Consider the following 22,678-nt stretch of genomic DNA (forward strand, 5'->3'; position numbering starts at 1 on the left):
AACAGTGGGTCTCTCCTCGTTCAAAGCAAGGAAGAATGAAGAAAACCAAAGATTCACGGAAACAATTAGTCCAAGTGATTGGTACATGATGTGATTCTCAACCTATATGACTATGAGGCCAGAAGAACTAGATAGTGCCTGGTGACCACTGTCAATCACTCAGAGGGTGAACTATGTAGGAGATCCTGGATAGAGAGGGTAAACAATATGGAACAAAACTCAGAATCATTAAAAAAATAAAACTTAAAAAAAAGACCATGTTTGCTGGTCTGACAGAGCCTGGTGGAACCACTGAGACTATGGTCCCGAGCTGCCCTTCTGGTCTAGAATTGAACCCACACCTGTGGCTCCCAGCCAAACAAAAGACAGGCATATGAATTGAACATTTACGTAAGGTAGATTCACTCCTTGGAGAGAACAATCATGGGAGAAAGAAGGGCTGTTTATGCACAGGGGGACAGCTCAGGGGGCAGGAGTACATGGAGGGATGGACACAGGGAAGAGGTAACTATCAGGAGGAAGTGGGAGGGGAGCTGTTGCACTGAAGTAAATTGTAGTCAATGTCATGAGATAAAGTGTGTGTGAACTGCTGTATGGAAAGTGAAAGTGAATTTGCTCTGTAAACTTTCACCCAAATCACAATTAAAATATATATATATATATATATAGGTTTTTGTTTTACTTGTATTGCAACTTATACAAAATGGCTAAAAAAACCCCTTAAACAGCTTCCCCTTGTACAGAGAAACAAAATCCAGACTCTTTGACCTGGGCTCTGCAGCCCTCCCTAAGCTGGTCCTTGTCTGCCTCTCTGATTCCCTATTCTTCTCCCATCACTCCTGAGGCTCTAGTCATACTGCCCTTCTTCCTGCTCCTGCCATATGCCACTTTCTTTCCTATTTTACAGCTTCTCTATATTATACTATTCCCTTTGGTGGTAATGCTCTACTTTCCACTCCTTTGCTTGTAAAATATTTTTGTTTCACGGCAATGTTAAAAATAAATAAATAAATAAGTGATACAGAAAGGTACAAAAAGAGTAGACACCCCCTCTCTCACTGTTCAGGGTTCATTTTAAAAGTCACCACCCCAGAGAAGACTTTCCTTCTTGCTCCTTAATCTAAAAAAGGGTTCCTTGTTATAATTTTCCATTTAACTTTTTATTACATTTTCATTTGTTCTTGGTTGCTGTCAAGTCAGTTCTGACTCATGGCAATCTATGTGTGCAGAGTAGAACTGCTCCACAGGGTTTTCAAAGCTGTGACCTTTCAGAAGCAGATCAGCAGGCCTATCATCCGAGGTGCCCACAGCACCACTGAAATAGTGATATATCCATGTGACTTTGGCTTCACTAGCTTTGCATCCATGAGAATTGGGACCAAGTCTATCTTATTCTTGATCTTCGGCATAGTGTAGGTTATAACAGGTGGTCAGAACTCTTTGCTGGCACCCCTATGTGGTCTTACTCAGTCTTACCAAGTCTATTTTTTAGGAAACAATCACACAAATCAAGAATGCAGGACATTTTATAAGCAATTGGCCTAAATTTTTCAAAAGTATCAATGGCATGATATACACAAAAAAGGCAAGATATATGTTTAGATTAAAACAGAATAAAGAGAAACCAAATGCAATGTCTGAATCTTGATTAGATTTTGGTTAGGAAGAAAAAAACTATATAGAACTTTACTTAAGAGTACTTGGGGAAAGTTGAATGTGGACTGTGTATCAGACATTACTGAATCCATGTGCAATTTCTTGTATGTGATCCTTATATTATGGTTAAGCTGCAGAATGCCCTTGTTTTCTGGAGATACATCAAGTATTTAGGAGTAAAATATCATTATGTTTGTTACTTCTTTTAAAATAATTCAGTAATACAAAGAACACTGTTCTACCTCCTACTTTGGCAAGTAGCGACTGGGATCTTAAAAGCTTGCAAGCTGCCATCTAGATGCAACGATGGGTCTCTCATCGTCCAGAGCAAAGAAGAATGAAGAAAACCAAAAATTCATGGAAACAATTAGTCCTAGTGACTAGTACACCATCTGATCTGCAGCCTATACGACTATGAGACCAGAAGAAGTAGATGGTGCCCGTCTACCAATGTCAACCACTTGGAAGGGGATCTATGTTGGAGATCCTGGATATAGAGAGAGAACAATGTAGACAAAACTGAAAATCAGTTGGAGAAAACAAGGGGGGAACCAGGTTTGCTGGTCTGATAGAGACTAGTGGAACCACTGAGACTATGGCCCCTAGCTGCCCTTCAGGTCTGGAATTGGACCCACACCCGTGGCTTCCAGCCAAACAAAGGACAGGCATATGAGTTGAACATTTGCCTGAGGTGGATGTACTCCTTGGAGAGAACAATCGTAGGAGGAAGAAGGGCTGCTTATGCAGAGGAAGACAGCTCAGGGGGCAGGAGTGCATGGAGGGATGGACACAGGGAAGAGGTGACTGTTGGGAGGAAGAGGGAGGGGAGCTGTTGCATTGTGGTAGATTGTGGTCAATGTCACGAGACAAAGTGTATGTGGACTGCTGTATGGAGGGTGAATTTTCACCCAAATCACAATTTAAAAAATAAATAATTAATTCAGTAAAAATAAAATGTGTGTATATGTTTGTGTGTGGAGGAAGAGAGAAAGAGTGGGGAAGGGAGCAGAGAGAGACTAAGAGAAAAAGCAACAGGGAAGAATATTCATTGTCATACACATGAAGGGTATATGGGTATTCACTATATTTACCCCCAATTTATCTGTAGATGTTAAAGTTTTAAAAATCAAAAAGTTTGCTGAATGAATAAAATGGCACTAAGAAAACCACCTTCTCTGGCTTCCTTCCACTCTAATACATAAGCAAATATTAATGAAAGTGGCTACTTTAGAGAAAATAAAATGCCCCCAACGGCATAACCAAGACTGAAGTTTATCCAGTTTTCCTAGTAATATAAACAAAATCTATCCTGTACTAATTTTTTTTTTTTATTTTTTAAATCTTTATTGTGAATTGGGTTAAAGGTTACAGAACAAATTCATTTTCTACATAGTACTTCATATACATTTTGTTTTACATTATTGACTGCAATTCCCCACAATGTAACAGCTCACTTCCCACCTCCTCCCCATAGTTACCTCTTCCTTGTGTCCTTCCCTCCCATGCACTCCCACCCAGCAAGCTATCTCCCTGTGCAAACACTGCTCTTCTGTTCTCTCATCATTGATGGCTCCAGGGAGTGTATCTATCTGATGTAAATATTCACCCCATATTACCTTGCACTAGTTTTTAATAATGCCATTTATTCTCACTATGCTTCTCTTCCATGATGACATTATATTAATTTAAGGAAAAAGCTTACAGATGAAGGAGTTAAAATTCATACTGAAGAGTCTGGCCAAACTCAATATAAAACCATGCTCAAGAAGGCGGCTAGTAGAAGATGAGGCAGACCAAATGCAAATCATTACAGAGACCTAACTACTCACATGGAGAAGCAGCACAGCAGCAAGAAATGACTGGCCCTGGCAATAACCAATCTCTTCATCATACACAGAATAAGCCTGGAAAAAAACAGTAAGAGATGTAAATGAACTGTCACATATGAGCCATCATTGCCCCACAGGTCTTGAATATACAAGATTTTGGTAGATGTGATCCACTGTGGCACTTTGATGGTCAATGAAAAATGCCATATCTCTCTGTAATCTCAGTCTTTTCTTTATAATAAACAGAAGTTACACCACACCACTTTCTATGAACAAGGGGTAGGAAAAGTCAAGCAAAATCTAGTTCAAGCACTAAAAAAAAGGTTCTCATATTTCCTTGTCTTTGTTCATGTTGTTCCCTCTGCCTGGGATGTCCTTTTTTCTCTTCTCTGCCTAAAAACCCAGTCCCCTTCTTCAATCTATAAACATACTCCAGTTCTACAAATTAATTCCTCTCTTGTCTGTGCTTCTATGGCACTTGGTATACACACATGGTTATGATGCATTTTGTACGTCCATCTTCACTACTGCATTGTAAACATGAGGACTGGGGTGATGTCCTATTCAACCTAGCCAGCACTCACTGTAAATGATACTCATTTTTCTTTCTGGGAAAAAGTCTTTTGGCAAAGACATCCAAATACAATTTTTTCCACATGCCAATAATAACTTTTCTGATAAGAGAGATAACTCTGAAACCATTTGTGGGTTCCTCTGGAATTCTTATTTTTCATTTTTTTGGCAGCAGATGATTACTACTCATCTTCTCTGAACATTAATAGAATATTACACATCTAACATTCTTCATGGTTTGCTCTTTGGTTTTGTAGTTGTTTTTAACAGTCTTGTTTTTATTATCAATATTTATAATTTTCATGTAAGTGTGGTGCAAGGGGAATTCCTATAGAGTCAGATATTATTGCTTATTTGACAAATTCATTTTTGGTGAAACTTCTTTTATTCTCTACTTGGCTTTTGTGTCAAGGTTTCTCTGTGTTACAAGAAAGCAATTTAGAATTGGTTATTTAGAATTCAGATCACTTAGCAAAATGTGATGCCAATGCTTACTCAGGTTAACACATACACAGTTGGGTTTTATCATTAGCTTTTGGTGAAACTCTTAAAAATACATATATAGCTTAAAAATATATTTTAATATGAGTGTGTAAATATATATACACACACAAAACATATATATATTTTTTAATATGTGTGTATGTATATATATATACACACATATACACATACACATACACACACAAAACAGCCATGCTTTCAGAAATTCAGGTAGAATTCAATGTAATCTCATTATACCTCCAATTTCATCAAAGCATATCTGATGAGAGGGCTATAGGGCCAGAAACACATTTACTTTTCCAAAGACAAGATATGCATTGTTACTCTTATTAGCAGCCATTAGATCTATTTTGATCTTATGCACAACCAAATGAAACACTGCCCAGTCCTGCATCATCCTCCTAATTGCCAGCATGTTTGAGTCCAATGCTATGGCTATTTTGCCAATTCACCTCATTGAGAGTTTCCCATGTCCTCACTTGCCCCCTACTTACAAAATATCACATCTTTCTTTAGCAATGGATCCCTCCTAATAATGTCCAAAGCAAGTGAGTTGGACATTGTCCTAAAGTGATCCACAGTTTTCACTGGTAATTTCTGGAAGTAGACTGCCAGGCCTTTCTCCCTAGTCTATCTTCGTCTGGATGCACCACTAGAACTTGTCTCCCATGGGTGACCCTTGCTGGTATTTGAAATAATGGTGGCAAAGCTTCCAGCATTGTAACAACAAGCAAACCATCATAATAAACCAAACTGAAACTCCAGTGGTGGAAAATGTGCACAGAGGACTTTCAAAATGATCTGTTTATAACACAATGCCCCACTTTATACCTATCAAATTAATAAAAATTAACAAACTCCAATAGCAATGTTAAGACTGTTAAAAAATAATAGTAATACATGCCAACACAGCTCTTTGAAAAGCAATTTGGCAATATTTTTAAAGGTATAAATCAGCAGATTACTGGTTAAGAAAGAGCAAAGGCTTTAGAATTAGAATTGGGCTCAAATTCCATAAATGCTAATGACTAGGTCTGGATCCTGGGCTCATTACTTACAATGATCACAGATTTATCTCACAGAGTAGATGTATTATTCTCATTCAGTCCTCTCATGTAAAGTGCTCGGCACATGGCTTAATTAATTGTTGTTGTTAGCTGCCGCTGAGTCACTCCAACATGTGGTGACATGATGTACAACAGAATGAAATGCTGCCCAGTTCTATATATTGAATATCTATAGGTAGAGAATGGAGGGGACCACATTCTTCAGGCTTACAGACAGTTTAAGGGAATGCATAGAGACAATAAAGTATGTGACATATTTTGGAAATGTCTGGAATATAAGATTCATGGGAAATGTAATAAAATATTAAGAAGAAAGGGCATTTCATTAGTTCACAAACATTTAATGAGCACCTGGCATATACAAGACACTGTGCCAAGTGCTACAGATACTAACATATATAAGAAATGATTCCTTGAGAACGTCACAGTTCAGTGAGGAGATTATTAGAAAAGTAAATAAATCAGAGTATAGTGAGAAGTTCAATGTGGCTGAAGCATACAATATTTGAGGTTCTTACAGCAAGAAATTCGATAGGTTATATTACAAAATGCCTTGAATGATAAATTGTTTCCCTGTTTTATGCATTTTTGAACATCAAATACAAATTAACTTTATAGCTGATTTTTGTAAAATTTCAAATAACCAGAACCAGCTCTCAAAATGGACTCTTTTTAGTGTGACATGGAATACCTTGCATATTTTATATAAGGAATCTTGTCCATCTCCTCCTGTGTCCTTAAAGTAGTCATGGGCTGGGAATGTTCGGTTAATATCCCGGGTGATAGCACTGTCCTGGGGAGACTCCTATGGAAACATAAGGAAAGAAGTTAGTGATCAATCATATACTTACATTTGGGTCTCTACAAGTACAAGGTTTTTTCATTTACATGCTTTAAAATGGTTCCAGGATACGACACATGCTATGCTACAACATGGATGAACCTCAAAAATATTATACTAAGTGAAATAAGCCAGTCACAAAAGGACAACTATTATTTGATTCTGCAAATATATAGAGACCAAGTTCTACTAGTAGTTACTATAGATAGGAGGGAGACAGAATTAGGGGATTCATTGCTTAGTGGGCAATGAGCTTCTGTGAATAGCGGTAGAATAATTTGAAAAAGGATAGTTTTAATGGCTGTGTGACATGAAAAATGTAATCAATGCTACTGCATTGTATATGTAAAAATTGTTGAATTGTCAAAGGTTTGTTATATATATTTTATCGCACATATACACAAATGTTGGCAATTCATACATCCGCACATGGATGTCCACAGTTACTGCCTCTTCAGAGACAAGCCACTCAAGCCAAAGCAAAATCAAATGTAAGGGGAAAAAAAGCTACTTGTTTCACTCTATAAGCCTCATCTTATATTCTAACCTTTTTGCAAAGAAGTACAGCTGGTGACCGTCTATTATAAGAGGTAAAATGTGCTATTCAAAATATATTTCCCAAGGAAAATACTCAACTAATCTCAAAGGAAGGAGGTAAAATTCTCCCATCAGAAAAACTGGGTATAAAAACTGCTGTTTTAATGATCCTTTGTCATGATGTCCATATACCAGGTTCTCAAACAGAAAACAGAATTCCCTTAATTGAGTTTTGTCCAAAGGGCAAATAGCATAAGAATGCACATAGCAATTTACTCAATATGAACACTGTATTATCAAATGCCAAGGAACATATTTAAACAGGCTATGGGAAAACATTCACTGCTTTTGCCAATCGAGAAAAATTATTTCTTCTCCTAAAATGAGTAAACTAAAACTGAAAAAGTGTCAATAATGCCAGTAATCCTTGATAAAACATACCATTATCTACTGGTGTACTTACTCCCTTTGTACTACCTTTCCCTTGGTGCATTTTATTTGCTCACATGCTAAAGAACTGAAACAAAGACACATGACCTTCTATTATAACAATTCACTGTCTTCATAACTAGAAGAATAGACCTGATTCTCCTTGATGGGACTACATTATATTCACCATACCATCTAACAGCCTGATATGCCTGTTTAAAGATGAAAAGCAAAAGTGATACTCTTCCCTTATCTAGTAATTTCTCTAGCCTTTTGGATAATCATGTTCCCAGGGCCATGAATATTTTATAGCTGTGAGATTTAAATCTAACACTACCTCTAAAGCCTAAAGTCTTACTTAACCAATAAACTACTTATACCTCCCAAGGATACTGTCAAACTGTTTTCCAAAAAGCTGTGTTGGCATATATTACTACCTATTTTCAACACAGTCTTAACAACAGGTAAGGCAGCTCAGGATCATAATCTCTGACAAAAGAAAAAAAAAATCCAAAGTGTAAACTAAGATTGTACTAGCTTAATGCCCGGTGGCAGCTTATAGGCAGTATCACATGAAGAGGGAACAAAAAACAGAGGTGTGAGTAGGGAGGAAAGGTGTCTCTCTAAATTGAGGGGAGAAAGAAAAGAATTTGGGGAGGCCAAGGTGGCTAAAATTTTGGGGGCAGAATACTGGAGAGGGATAAGATGAACAGGGAGAGAGCTGCAGAGCTACCTAGAGCATGGCCATGAAGCAAAAAAGAAAAAAATGATAAACTGGGCTTTATGAAAATTTCAAATTTTTATTATTCAAAAACCATTGTTAAAAATATGAAAAGGCAAGCCACAGAACAGGACAATATACTAAAACATAAATGCTCATAGATAAGAGTTGTATCCAGAATATATAACTCTTAAAATAAATGTGGAAATAAACAACCTGATTTTTTTAAAAAGGGAAAAAGACTGGATAGTCAGTTCACAAAATATACAAATGGCAAGTAAGCACATGAAAAGATGCCAACATCATTAGTGATCAAGGAAATGCAAACTGAAACCACAATGAGATTCCACTACACACTCACTAAATGCTAAAATTAAAAAGACTCAAGATACCAAGTGTTGGCAAGGATTTGAAACAACAGGAACTGCCATATATTGCTGGTGGGAATACAAAATGATAAACATATTTGAACAAGTTTGATAGTTTCTTGTAACATTAGACATAGACTTATCATGTCCTTCCCCCACCCCCCCAAAAAAAACCCAACCAAAATGCACGCAAAGACAAACTTGAATTTTCATACAGGTTTATTCATAAGAGGTAAAAACGAAAGCAACTAAAATGTCCTTCAGTAAGTGAAGGGGTAAACGAACTATGGTAAATCCAGAATAGAATACTATTCAGCAATAAAAATGAAAAAAACTATTAATATATGCAACAACATGGGCGGATTTCAAAATTATACTATACATTATACTAAATGAAGGAATCTAGATACCAAAGACTATATATGCTATAATTCCATGTATATGAAATTCTAGAAAAAGTCAAAGTGTAAGTTATAGAAAGCAGGTCAGTGTTTAGTAGGGGCTAAACATATGGGTAAAAAAGAACACATCTATCCTGGAAGAAGTTTATCTAGAATGCTCCTAGGAAGTGAGAATGATCAGAGTTCATCTCACCTACTTTGGTCAAGCGGTCAGAAGGGGCCATTCCCTGGAGAAGGATATCATGCTTGGTAAAGTAGAGGGTCCGTGAAATGAGGGAAGAGCTTCAACAAGATGGACTGACACAGTGGCTGCATTGATGGGCTCAAGTATAGCAAAGACTGTAAGGATGGCACAGGACCAGACAGTGTTTCTTTCTGTTGTATAAAGCGTCACTATGAGTCAGAGTTAACTCAACAGCACCTAACACCAACCACCACCACCAACATGGGTCAAGTAGGAGACTGCCAAGAGGCATGAGGGAACTTTCTGAGGTAATGGAAATATTGTCTATCCTATTTGCAGTGGTGGTTATACTACTGTATAAATATGTTAAAACTCTTAATTATTCATTTAAAATTGGTGATATTTGTTGTATATAAATTACATCTGAATAAAGATGATTTTAGAAAATGGGAATAAAAAGATACTCAAACGAATGAAAAAAGAGACTCAAGTCCTATAGATTTTAAAGAGTTTCCAGTATTATTTTAGAAATATATACAATCCATATTTACATGAAGGACTATGAAACAAGGGGTGGACCTCAGAGTTAGACAAATCCAGGTTTGAACTTGTCTCAGTCTTTTACTGAGATAGCTGGATTCAGAAGAGAATGAAGGTTATCATTTCTGATATCAAATAGCTCTTAGCTGAATACCAGAAAAATGTTTACTTGTGTTTTATTGATGATAAAAGGCATTCATCTGTGTAGATCATAGCAAATTATGGATAACATTTCAAAGAATAGGAATTCCAGAACACTTTATTGTGCTCATATGGAACCTATAAACAGACCAAGAAGCAGTCATTAGAACAGAACAAGAGGATATTGCATGGTTTAAAATCAGCAAAGGCGTGCATCAGGACTGTATCTTTTGACCATACTAAATCAATTGTATGGTGAGCAAATACTCTGAAACACTGGACTCTATGAAGAAGAATGTGGCATTCTGATTGGAGGAAGACTCATTAAGAACCTGTGATATGCAGATGGTAACAACCTGATTTGCTGAAAGTGAAGATGCCTTGAAGCACTTACTAACGAAGATCAAAGACTATAGTCTTCAGTATGTATCACACCTCAACATAAAGAAAACAAAAGTCTTATAACTAGACCAATAAGTAGCAGCACAATAAATGGAGAAAACACTGACGTTGTCAAGGATATCATTTTACTTGGATCCACAATCAACACCCATAGAAGCAGTAGTCAGAAAGTGGTATGATATATCACACTGGGCAAGTCTGCTGCAAAAGACCTCTTTAAAGGGTTAAAGAGCAAAGATGTCCCTCTGAAGATTAAGGTGCCCCATGGTATCATCAGGGAGCTCTGGTAGCATAGTGGCTAAGACACTTGCCTGCTAATCAGACGGCTGGCGGTTCAAACCCACCAGCCACTCCTCGGAAGGAAGGTTGGGCAATCCTACTTCCGTAGTGATACTGCCTCAGAAACCCAAGGAGGGGTCGCTATGAGTCGGGTTTGACTCGACGGCACATAACAACAACAACATGGTATCATCAATAGCCTCATATGTATGTGAAAGATGGACAATGAATAAGAATTGGTATCTTTCCATTGCGGTGTTGGCAAAGAAGACCGAAAATACCACTGACTGCCAGAAGAATAAATCAATCAATCAAGATAGATACAAGAAGTATGGCCAGAATGCGCCTTAGAAGTGAGACTAGCGAGACTTTGTCTTCCGTACTTTGGATGTCAGATGGAACCAGTCACTGAGGAAGGAAATCATGCTTAGTAAGAAAGGGGAAGACCCTCAACAAGACTGATTGACACAGAGGCTGCAACAATGGGCTCAAGATTGGGAAGACAGCACAGGACTGAGCAGTGTTTCCTTCTAGGGTTACCATGAGTCAGAACTGATCCAACAGCACCTAACAACAACAGTCTCTTACTAGCTAAACAACTTTAGGCAAGTTTCTTATCTTCTCTGGCTAATATCTACCTTATAAAGTTGCTGTAAGTTTTACCCTGTGTCTGTGTATGTATGTGTATAAATAAATAAATTCACACACACACACATTTATAAAAATGAAATATAAAAAGTCCCAAATAGAGTATTTCTTCTGACATCCATTTTGTTCTTTTCTTCTTTTCCTTCTTTTTAATGACCTTTTACTTTCTTCATGTATAATGTTCTTGATGTCATTCCACACCTTGTCTGGTCTTCGGTCACTGGTGTTCAATGCATCAAATGTTTCTTCAAATGGTCTCTATATTCAGGTGGGATATAATAAGGTCACATTTTGGCTCTCTCTGAATTTTCTTCAGCTTCAACTTGAACTTGCATATCAGCAATTTATGGTTTGTTTCATAGTCATCTCCTGGCCTTGTTTTGACTGACAATATTGAGCTTCTCCTTTGCTTCTTTCCACAGATTGGAATACAACCACATTCCAACTATATCTCATTCCTGTGTATTCCATCTGGCAAGGTCAGGAGACAGCATATGATCAAGAACCAATGGTACTGAAGGAATTGGTGAAAAACAAGGCTCCAAGGATTGACAGAATACCCATTGAGATGTTTCAACAAACACCACTGGTGGTAGTTACTCATTCATTACAAGAAATTTGGAAGACAGAGCTATCTGGCCAACTGACTAGAAGGGATCAGCATTTGTGTCCTTTCTAAAGAAAGGTGATCCAACAGAATGTGGAAATTACAGAACAATATCATTAATATCACATGCAAGTAAAATTTTGCTGAAGATAACTGAAGAACTGTTGCAACAGTATATTGACAGGGAACTTCCAGTAATTCAAGCTGGATTCAGAAGAGGACAAGGAACAAAGGATATTATTACTGATGTCAGATGAATCTTGACTGAAAGCAAAGAGTACCAGAAAGATGTTTACCTGTGTAAGACTATGCAAAGACATTTAACTGTGCGGATCATGATAAATTATGGATTACATGGAGAAGAATGGGAATTTCAGAACATTTAATTGTGCTCATGAGGAACCTGTACATAGACCAAGAGGCTATCAATCAAAAAGAACAAGAGGATGCTGCATGGTTTAAAATCAAGAATGATACATGTCCGCATTGTATCCTTTCACCATACTTACTTAATCTGTATGCTGAAATAATTCACGAAGCTGGATGATATGAAGAAGTCTGGCATCAGGACTGGAGGAAGAATTATCATCAACCTGTGACATGCAGATGACACAACCTTGCTTACTGAAAGTGAAGATGACTTGAAGCACTTACTGATGAAGATCAAAGATTATAGTCTTCAGTATGGATTGGATTATACCTCAACATAAAGAAAATTAAAATTCTCACAACTGGACCAATTAGCAACATCATGACAAACGGAGAAAAGTCGGAAGTTGTCAAAGATTTCGTTTTACTTGGATCCACAATGAACACCTATGGAAACAGCATCAGTAGAGATCAGATCCCTTATTGCACTAAGCAAATGTGCTGCAAGGGACCTCTTTAGTGTTAAAGAGCAAAGATGTCACTTTGAAGACTAAGGTGTACCTACAATGAATAAGGAAGACTGAAGAGTTGATACCTTTGAATTACAGTGTTTGCAAAGAATACTGAAAATACCATGGACCAGACAAATTTGTCCTGGACAAAGGACAGCTAGAATGCTCCTTGGAAGTGAGTATGGCCAATGTCTCATAGTTGGGTCATGTTGTCAGAGAGACCATTCCCTGAAGAAGGACATCATGCTTGGTAAAGTAGAGGAACAGTGAAAAGGGGGAAGATTCTCAACAAGATGGACTGACACAGTGGCTTCAACAATGCGCTCAAGCATAGCACAGATTGTGAGGATGGCACAAGACTGGGCAGTGTTTTGTTCTGCTGGACGTAGGGTTGCTATGAGTCAAAGCCGACTTGACAGCACCTAACAACAATAGAAAACATTTACTGGCTCCCTATTACTATTTATACTAGAAGAGCTCCCTACCTTCTCCATCTTCACTTTTATACAAGTAGGAGGAGCATAACTCTGATTCCAGGATACCAATCAGGCTATATAGTAAGTAGGGTCATTGCTTAATAAGGCAGTCCAGAATATTTTGCTCTCTCAAATGCATGCTGCAACATACTTATCCCTCAGGGTGTGGTAGACGGTTGGTAGAGTGGAACACTAAGAAAAGAAAGGCCCGGAGCCCAGGTCATGTGTGTTCTAAGTTCAATGTGCTATTAATGGCTCCGGGGTAACAACTAAGTTAAACACTGTTTTTCATTTGTTACTTTTCCTTTGTGCATATGTCACCCTGAAAAGCTCAAATGAAAAAGGGGTAACTGGCATTATAGAATTTGGGCTTTACTAGAAATAATTTCATTAAAAGCTATACTCTAAAATATCAGTACTTCAAAAATTTATTCACTAAATAAATAGTGAGAGTTAACACTTCATACTAAGATTCAAAAGAAGCCGTGGTGGCACAACAGTTAAGTGCTTGTCTGCTAACCAGATGGTTGGTAGTTAGAACCCACCTAATGGCTCCCTGGGAGAAAGACCTGGCAATTTGTTTCTGTAAAGATTATAGCCTAGAAGGCTCTCTAGTGGACAGTTCTACTGCCACATGGGCTGGCTATGAACTGAAATCAATTAGATAGCACCTAACAACAAAAAGAACCACCAGATTTCAATCTCCTTAATTTCCTCTTCACGTTTCCCATAGTCCTACCACATGGGGCTACTCATTATTCCCCAAACACAACCCAAAAGTAATAATATACTTTACTGCACTTTAAGAGGAAAAATCTAACCTTTTGCTTTCTTAGTATAATAATTTTTAAAAATTCCTTCCTTATAATATTGGGGGGAAGGAATGAAAAATGAAAGAAAAAGTCTGCTATTCACCACTCAGAAATAACTATGGCTAATGTTTGGTGGACATACATACTTAACTTTTTATATATTATTTTTATAAAATGAGTTTATTAGATTGTTTGAAAATTTGTTATTAACTACAAAATATTATGCGCTTCTTTTCGCATTCTCTGACAATTTTCTACCCTATCACTTTTCATGTGCAGTAACCTATCATATGGCCATACCTTAATTTACTATGCTAATTCTTCTACTTTGTGTTATTCAGCCCATTCTATTACTTTTGTTATAAATAAGGCTACAAAGTAGAGCATTGTTTAAGGTAGAAGCGATAGTTTCCATAATCATGCCACTCCTCCAAAGATCTAGCACAGTCCTTATTTTTTTATATTTAGAATTAACACTGCCAATTAGTCTTCCAGAAAAATTGTACCAATTTACACACCACACTGGTACCACTTATAGGAACTGCCTGCTCTGCTTTGAAATAATCATTTACATACTTGTCCTTGCCTCTTTCTAGTCTACAAATAACTAAGAATTCTATCTGATTAATAGTAATATCAAAAGGAAGAAAGTAATAGCTACCACTCCTTGAACCTTTACTGTATGCCTGACACTGTGCAAAGGGCTTTCACATAAAGTTCAAGGACTTCATCTCTTTTTAATTCCGATGAATTTGCTGAACCTATATGTCAATAGACAAGAAAGGTATTACCACATTTACATTTCTGTGCTGCTATGGCTGAGAGCCTAGAAGCAACGTCATCTGGTAGTGACAAGAACACCTAGTATTCAGATCTTGGTTTCTACTACTATTCACAAATAAAAGTTCTTTGAATAAAAGGGCTCCCTGAAGAAATGACTGATTCTAGGAATGAGGCATAAAATATCCCAAGATGAGCCAGGAACATCCTGTAGTGCCAGAAAGTAAGGAAATGCTCCCCCCTTTCAAAGAAAACAAACCCATAATGATGGAGATATGTCAAAAGGACCTAAGAGCCAACGGAAAGAGCTCCCAATGGCCTAAACTGGAACATTCTGAACAACAAATAATGGAGTACTGGATTATAATCTAAAATATAAATATCCATGACTCCACACTTACATAAATAAATGACTGAATAAATAAATACATGGAGAACAGACAAATCTCCCATGCAGAAGAATTACAACTTATAACTTATGTAGCTATTCTGCCCTTAAAGAGGGAGAGCATAACCAACCCCCCACTCCATATGCATAAGCTGTACATAGTAACTTCCTTCCAAAAAGTACAATATGGAAAAAGAAGAGTACAGTAATTTTACAGTGGAGAAACTTGAAAAAATCAGCCAGATGATCAAGATCAACATCAACAGTGATGAGTCACGTTGGTATTATGTACCCTTGATATGATGTAGTAAAAATGTCACTTAACCTCTGTGGTATTCTTCCCCAAAATTCATAATCGCATAAAAAAATAAATCCCAACTGAGGGGCATTTTACAAAGTATCTGACCAATCTTCCTCAAAACTGTCAAAGTCATCAAAAACTAGGAAAGTCTAAGAAGCTATCACAGCCAAGAGGAACCTAAGGAGATATGAAGACAGCAATGTGGTATCCTGGGTGGGATCTTGGAACTGAAAAAGGACATTGATTTTAGTTAATAATAATACATATTGCTTCATAATTTGTAACCAACATACCATACTAACGTAAGATGTTAATAATAGGTGAAATTGGGTACTGTCTAGTATCATAATATTCCTATAAATCTAAAACGGTTCTAAAAAATAAAGTTTGTTTAAAAAGAATATAACCTCCTTATTATACAAAAGAAAAATATAGGCTGAGAGGTTAAGTCACACCAATTCATTTCCAATTATAATCTGTCTTTACTAGGCACTCAATAGGGAGCTCTGGTGGCATAGTGCCTAAGGCACTTGACTGCTAACCAGAAGGCTGATGGTTCAAACCCACCAGCCATTCCTTGGAAGAAAGATGGGACAATCTACTTCCGTAGAGATATTGCCTCGGAAACCCAAGGACGGGTCGCTATGAGTCGGGTCCGACTTGATGGGACATAACAACAACAACAACAACAACAAGCACTCAATAAAATAATGGATTGGATTTGTGGAATAAAACTGGTGAAATGAATTTGAGTATGAGCACAATAGTGCCATCAAAGAGGGCTCTAGTTATATGGCTAATTTCTAGGTCCCAATTCTAATACTCTTTCAGTGTACATGAGTAAAACAGTTTCTTAGTTTCTTTTAAGGATCTCTGAAAATAGTTTGTGTAGAGAAAAATCTAAGGAAATAGTAACAATGATGGTACCTTTTTCCCTTCCTTTTGGTTTTATACTTGTCTATTAGTTCAAATTACAGTGGTTCTACATTCTGTAATTTTTGTGGATGGCTATTTTTATACCTTATTGTGAGAATTGGCCCACTGGGTAACTTCTCAGGCTTAACAAGGTACTGGGAACTGGAGGAAACCCTTTGAATACACACCCTTTGTAAACTCAAGTTGAAAAATAGAAAGCTAAGAATGGCAGGAAGAAAAAGAAAAGTACCCAAACAAAGAAAATGCAGTGGAAGGCTGCCATGAGAAATAAGCAGCATAGGGAAGAATCTTACTCCCAAAGCTAGCTTGTTTCCTAAAAAAAAAAAGGTTAGTTCTTCTTAAGATAAGTCCAGAATGTTACAAGCGCTTTGTTAAAAACAATCATGTAGTAACTTAAGAAAACAGAAATAACATCCAAAACCCTACTCCAATTAATTACATTACAACCTATTTTATAGGATGTTTCACAATTATTATTATTTTTTTGTTATATATTTTGTTCTTAAAAAGTCAGCTATAGCTTGTCAGAAGTGATTTTAAGGACTTGGTTTTTAAAATACCCTACATCAATATGGTAAAAATCCAAAAGAAGGAATATAAAGTTCAATGGATGCTTTGCTTAAAAAAGAATATAAATGAAGCCTAAAAACTTCCCTGAGGTAATATTATTCTCTCGTAAGTACATATCATTCCTATCATTCACAACTTAATTTCACATGTTTTAGAAGTAGGATAACTGGGTGGGTGGGTGGTGTGTGTGTATGAGCTCTGGTGGCATAATGCCTAAGGCATGTGACTGCTAACCAGAAGGCTGGTGATTAAAACCCACCAGTCACTTCAGAAACCCAAAGGGGGTTGCTGAGTCAGAATCAACTCGATGGCAGTGAGTTTTTTTGTATACACACACACACACACACACAATCACATACACTTGGCCCTCTACATCCATGAGTTCCACACCCATGGATTCAAACCAACCACAAATTGAAACTATTAGGGGGTAGGAAGAGGAATTAAGTGGTTAGAGCAACCACTTCAAGTCTAAGAAGCAGCATAAAATGTGTTTACATAGCATTTGCATTGTATTAGGTATTGTAATAAGTAATGTAGATGACTTAAAATATACAGGAGGTTGTACGCAGGTTATATATAAGAGGTGTGCCATTTGATATAAGTGACTTAAGCATCCATGAATTTTGGCATTAGGGTGGTAGATGGGGACCTGGAACCAATCTTCTGTGGATACTCCTCTTAATAACTCTCGGAGGTGGGAAATATTATTTGACGAGTAAAGAGGTTAAATCACATGCTTAAGGTCATACGGCTAGAAAGGGAACCAAAAACCAAACCCACTGCCATCCAATGGATTCCGACTCTCCTAGTGACCCTATAAAAAACAGAAAAGAACTGCCCCATAGGACTTCCAAGGCTGTAAACCTTTACGGAAACAGACTACCACATATTTCTCCCATGAAGGGTGGGTTTGAATTTCCAAGCTTTTACAAAAGCTTGTAAAGATGAATGCTTTAACCAGTGTGCCTCAAGAGTGCCTTGAAAGTAAGGGCGGTGGGATTGAAATGGAGGTGGGACTGAAAATCAAACTGGTCTAGCTTCCTAGTCAATATTGTTAACCCAAAAAATATACTTTAGAAGTGAAGAAGTTCTCTTATCAGAAGTGAATAGCATTTATAATTCCTAATTTATTAAAAAATGACATGAACAGATACTTCACCAAAGATATTCAGATAGCCAACAAACACATGAAGAAATGCTCAGGCTCATTAGCCATTATACTAAAAATACCAAACCCAGTGCCACTGAGTCAATTCCAACTCACAGTGTCCCCCATAGGGTTTCCGAAGCTGTAAATATTTATGGAAGTACATTGCTTCACCTTCTTCATGTGGCACAGCTGATTGACTTGAACTGCTGACCTTCTCGTTAGCAGCCAAATGCTGTACCCACTGCACCACCGAGCTCCTCATTAGCCATTAGAGACATCAAAATAACAATGAGTAAATCAAAACAACAATGAGACATCATCTCACTCCAGCAATTCCAGCAAAGTTCAACAAGACACAAAACAACAAAAGCTGGCAAGGGTGTAGAAAGATTGGAACTCTCATATACTGCTGGTGGGACTGTAAAATGTTACAACCACTGTGGAAAACGGTATGGTGCTTCCTCAAAAAGTTGGAAGGAGAAATACCATTCGATCCAACAATCCCACTACTTGGAATATATCCCAAAGAGGTGAGATCCAGAACACGGATACTTGCACACCCATGTTCACTGCAGCAGTATTCACAATAGCAAATAGATGGGAGCAACCTAAGTGCCTATCAACAGATGAATGGATAACCAAACTATGGTAAATACACACAACAGAATACTATGCAACATTAAAGAATAATAAAGAATCCGTGAATCCCTTCATAATGTGGATGAACTTGGAGGACATTATGCTGGGTGAAATAAGTCAATCACTGAAGGACAAATAATGCATGAGTTCAAAACTTTTTTATTGGTTACTGGGGAGGTGAGTGGAGGTGAGAAGAGGGAAAATTGGTGGCTAGTTAAGAGACATGGGTTGATCTGTGTGAAAGGAAAGGCAATATGACATAAGTGTGTGACCAGAACAATGTCACTAAGGAAAAGGAAGACATGGAGAGGTACAGACAATAAAGGGAAAGATGGGGAAGACCCTCAATAAGATGGATCAACACAGTGGCTGCAATGATGGACTCAAAGCATAGCAAGGACTGTGAGGATGGCACAAGACTGGGCAGTGTTTTGTTCTGTTGTACACAGGTCACTATGAGTCAGAGCTGACTCAATGGCACCAAACAACAACTATTACATACACAACACTGCATTATCAGTAATATAAATAGCAAACACTAATGTATGGGTAGAAACATAGGTAGATGGGCAAGATCAGGTATGCGTAGGTGAATGGGAATATACCCATGACCATACATAAGTTTGAGAGATGATGTCCCTATATATGTGTTTGTATGTGTCATAAATGTCCATATAAGTTATAGAATAAACAGGGAACAAAGTTAGGATTACTTCATAGCTACAACCAAGCACCTTCAGGGAGTTAAGTCATTGGGTCTGCAGGCTCAGGACCACGATCAAAGGGGACCATCAAGCTCAACTGGCACAACCAAGTACACATAAACACTATTCTACATTCTACTTCAGAGAGTAGGACCTGCAGCTTTAAAAACTTGGAGTGGCCAACTAATATGCAACCACTGGTCTCTTCCTGTGCCAAGCAAAGAAGACTGAAGAAAATCAAAGATACATGGAAGCAATTAGTTCAAAGGTCTAATGGACTGTGGGAATATCAGGCTACATGACCCAGAGACCAGAAGAACTGGATGGTGCCAGCCACCAATGTCAACGTTTTGGAAAGGGATAAAAATTAGAGACCTTGGATAGAGTAGGAGAAAAAATGTGACACAAAATTCAAAAACAAACTAACAAAAAAGACCAAGATTACTGGTCAAATAGAGACTGATGAAAACCCCAAGACTATGGCCCCAATCATCCTTCGGGCCTGGATATGGACTCACAGCTGTGGCTTAACTCTCAAGTCAAAGAAAAGATAGGCCTACAAGTGGAACAACTACACTAGAGAGATGCACTCCTTATGACAATCAACCAAGGGATATCAGAAGGGCAGCATCTGTACAGGGAGAAAGTTAAGGAGGCAAGAATTCATAGGCAAGGACACAGGGAAAGGGTAACCACAGACAAGAAGTGGGAAGAGAGCCATTACACTGTGGGGATTGTAACAGTGTCACAAACAAAATGTTGAACTATTAAATAAAAAGAATCTGCTTTGTAAGGTTTCACCCAAATCACAATAAAAAACTTTTTTAAAAAAAGAACAAACAATGAAGCTTGAAGGTGTTAGTATGCAATCATGACATTTCTCACACAGGCAGCCCATCTCAAGTCACCCACAAAAATAAAAAATAAATTCTTCTGTCTTCAGCTTCTTATAACTAAAACAGACATGACTTAGACTCTGAAAATGGATTATTTCTTTTTAGTTGTATGGAAGTGCTTCCTTGGATAAAGGTTGTCCAGCACTTATAAAAAAGCAAAGTTAACTAAGGCTCAAATAACATACAGACAGAAATATATGATGCTCTTAAACATAAAACAAAGTAAAAAAAATCTCAACAAAGAAAAGGTATTCAAAAGAAAAGGCTGACCACTAGGTAGGTATAATGTTTGATCACAATCTTTTGGCCTTTTACAGAACCACCTTTACCAAATTGTGCTATTGCCTGTTTTAGGACCCTTTAAAAAAAAAAAAAAAGCAAAAAAACGGCTGTAGGACCTTGTATTTTATAGTACTGAGGATACCTCCTATCATATTACTCAGTGCCTCTGAGTAAAATATTCTGTTTTCTTCTAAAGAATTGTATTTATTTTTCCCCATGGACAATGATCAAATGTCTGTTTTTACTTTGGTCTCTAGGAAGCTCAGAACCAAATCCACTGCCCAATCTTACACTATGCAGAATTTCATCACCTGCATAACTGAGTCCAAGTGGTAGTTAAGGTTGTGTCAACTTAGCTGGGCTGTGGTTTTGAGTGGCCTGGCAGCTGAATGCAGCTATTTCCCATGATGAGCTTGTAATCACCTCCAAGGTGGAATCTGCTGTGAGAACCTAATCAGTGGAGGAGAAGTTTGCCTTTGGGGTGTGGTCTGATTCCAGTATACATGGCAAAGGTTTGAGAAAGGTCTCTAGCTTTTTGGCACACTCTGGATCCTGACTTGAACCAGTGACCTGCTGGGTTGCCTGCTGATCTTGGAACTGTGCCATTTTACCTGTCGATCTTGGGTTCATCAGCCTCAGCAGCCACCAGCTGCATGAATAAGAAGAAGCCTCCAGCCCCAGTGGGCATGGAGCTGAAGCCCAAGGTCGAAGGAACTTCATTCAGCTCCTACAGCTGGCACTATGAAATTGGACTTCTAGCCTCCTAAACCGTAAAAGAATAAACTCTTGTTTGTTAAAGCCATCCACTAATGGTATTTCTGTTATAGCAGCACTAGAGAACCAAGACACTGAGTATATATTATCTTCCCTCTACATTGTTCCTATTTTGTTGAATTTTAAATATTCTAATATCGTATGCCACAAGTGAACTTTATAGTCCAATCAATAAGAATTCTAGAAATAAATGACTGATGGGCTCAATTAATACTGACAATACAAAAACAACTTTATCTTAAATTTAACTTTCAAGAACGTAATACATGTAACCCATGAAATCACGTTTTCACTTGTCCCTCTGTGACTAGCACTGTGGCTCTTCAAGTTAGTATTTTCTTTTCAATTAGCAACCATAAATCTCTTTTGTCCTGAAGTGCTGTTCTCTGTACTTCAACACCAATATAAAAGCCAGGATTTTAGTGGAAACTGGATTTGTGGGTTGTAGGTGAGATACTGCTTTTGTATATTTACTCTGGTGATTTGCTCTTGGATGCAAAATCCAGAGGTTCTGTACAACTGCCATTTGTTAACACTTAACAACATACTTCAAAACATGGACCAAAACGATGTAAAAGATTTATCTTTAAAATTTTTAAGTAAATGAAATATATATTCAGTACAGAAGTAGATTGCCCAATCCCTTCTGAGGAACATGGAGGTAACTGAAGGCATTGAGAATCTGGCCACAACTATGTCAAGACTGAAGTTGGACTTTTGAACAAGAATGGAGAAAAAGGAATTCAGGTGCTCTACTACTCCAGGGGAGGAGAGGAAACTCAGGCCTGCCCAGAGCAGCAGGCCGGAAGAGCAGGAGAAAGGGGATAAAAGCCAGGAACCAGACAGAAGAGCAGTCAGCCCCAGGGATACAGGTGAGGAGAGACAACTTAGGGACGCCCAAAGCAGCAGGAGAAAGGGGATTAAAAGCCAGGAAGCCAGAGAGAAGAACAATCAGCCGAAGGGATTAGGTGAGGAGAGGAAACTCAGGCCGATACAAAGCAGCAGGCCAGAAGAGCAGGAGAAAGGGGATTAAAAGACAGGAAGCTAGACAGAGGAACAGTCAGCCACAGGGACCCAGTTGGGGGCGATACAAGAGGTCTCAAACAGCAAGACAAACTTGTCTGTCAGTTTGTCCTACTGTGCTGACATGTAGACGGGAGTTTTGAGGCTGAGCCTCTGGTGATAAAACCCAGTGAGATGCATGTGGTGCACAGATAACAGCCCAGCTTATAGACTGAGACAGACTAGGAAGAAGGAAGAGGCCGTCCACTTCTGAAAGAATTGGCCAGGGAAAACCTTATGAATAGCAAAGAAACACTGTTTGGTACATTACCGTGCACCTTTAGGAATAGTCCGTTT

The 22,678-nt window shown here is 37.9% G+C and overlaps 1 protein-coding gene across 1 annotated transcript in view; it reads right to left on the reverse strand.

Moving 5' to 3' along the window:
* Positions 1–22,678, reverse strand: part of RABGAP1 (RAB GTPase activating protein 1) — a 198,266-nt gene that overhangs the window by 50,438 nt on the left and 125,150 nt on the right. Inside the window, exons 13-14 of the mRNA XM_007936625.1 lie at positions 6,321–6,434; positions 3,486–3,560 (exon numbers count right to left, since the gene is read on the reverse strand). Coding sequence (XP_007934816.1) covers positions 3,486–3,560; positions 6,321–6,434 — 189 coding nt within the window. The remainder of the gene's footprint in view (positions 1–3,485; positions 3,561–6,320; positions 6,435–22,678) is intronic.

The sequence above is a fragment of the Orycteropus afer genome, unplaced genomic scaffold, assembly GCF_000298275.1.
Source record: "Orycteropus afer afer isolate SDZICR_OR568_19922 unplaced genomic scaffold, OryAfe1.0 scaffold00037, whole genome shotgun sequence".
Taxonomy (NCBI): domain Eukaryota; kingdom Metazoa; phylum Chordata; class Mammalia; order Tubulidentata; family Orycteropodidae; genus Orycteropus; species Orycteropus afer.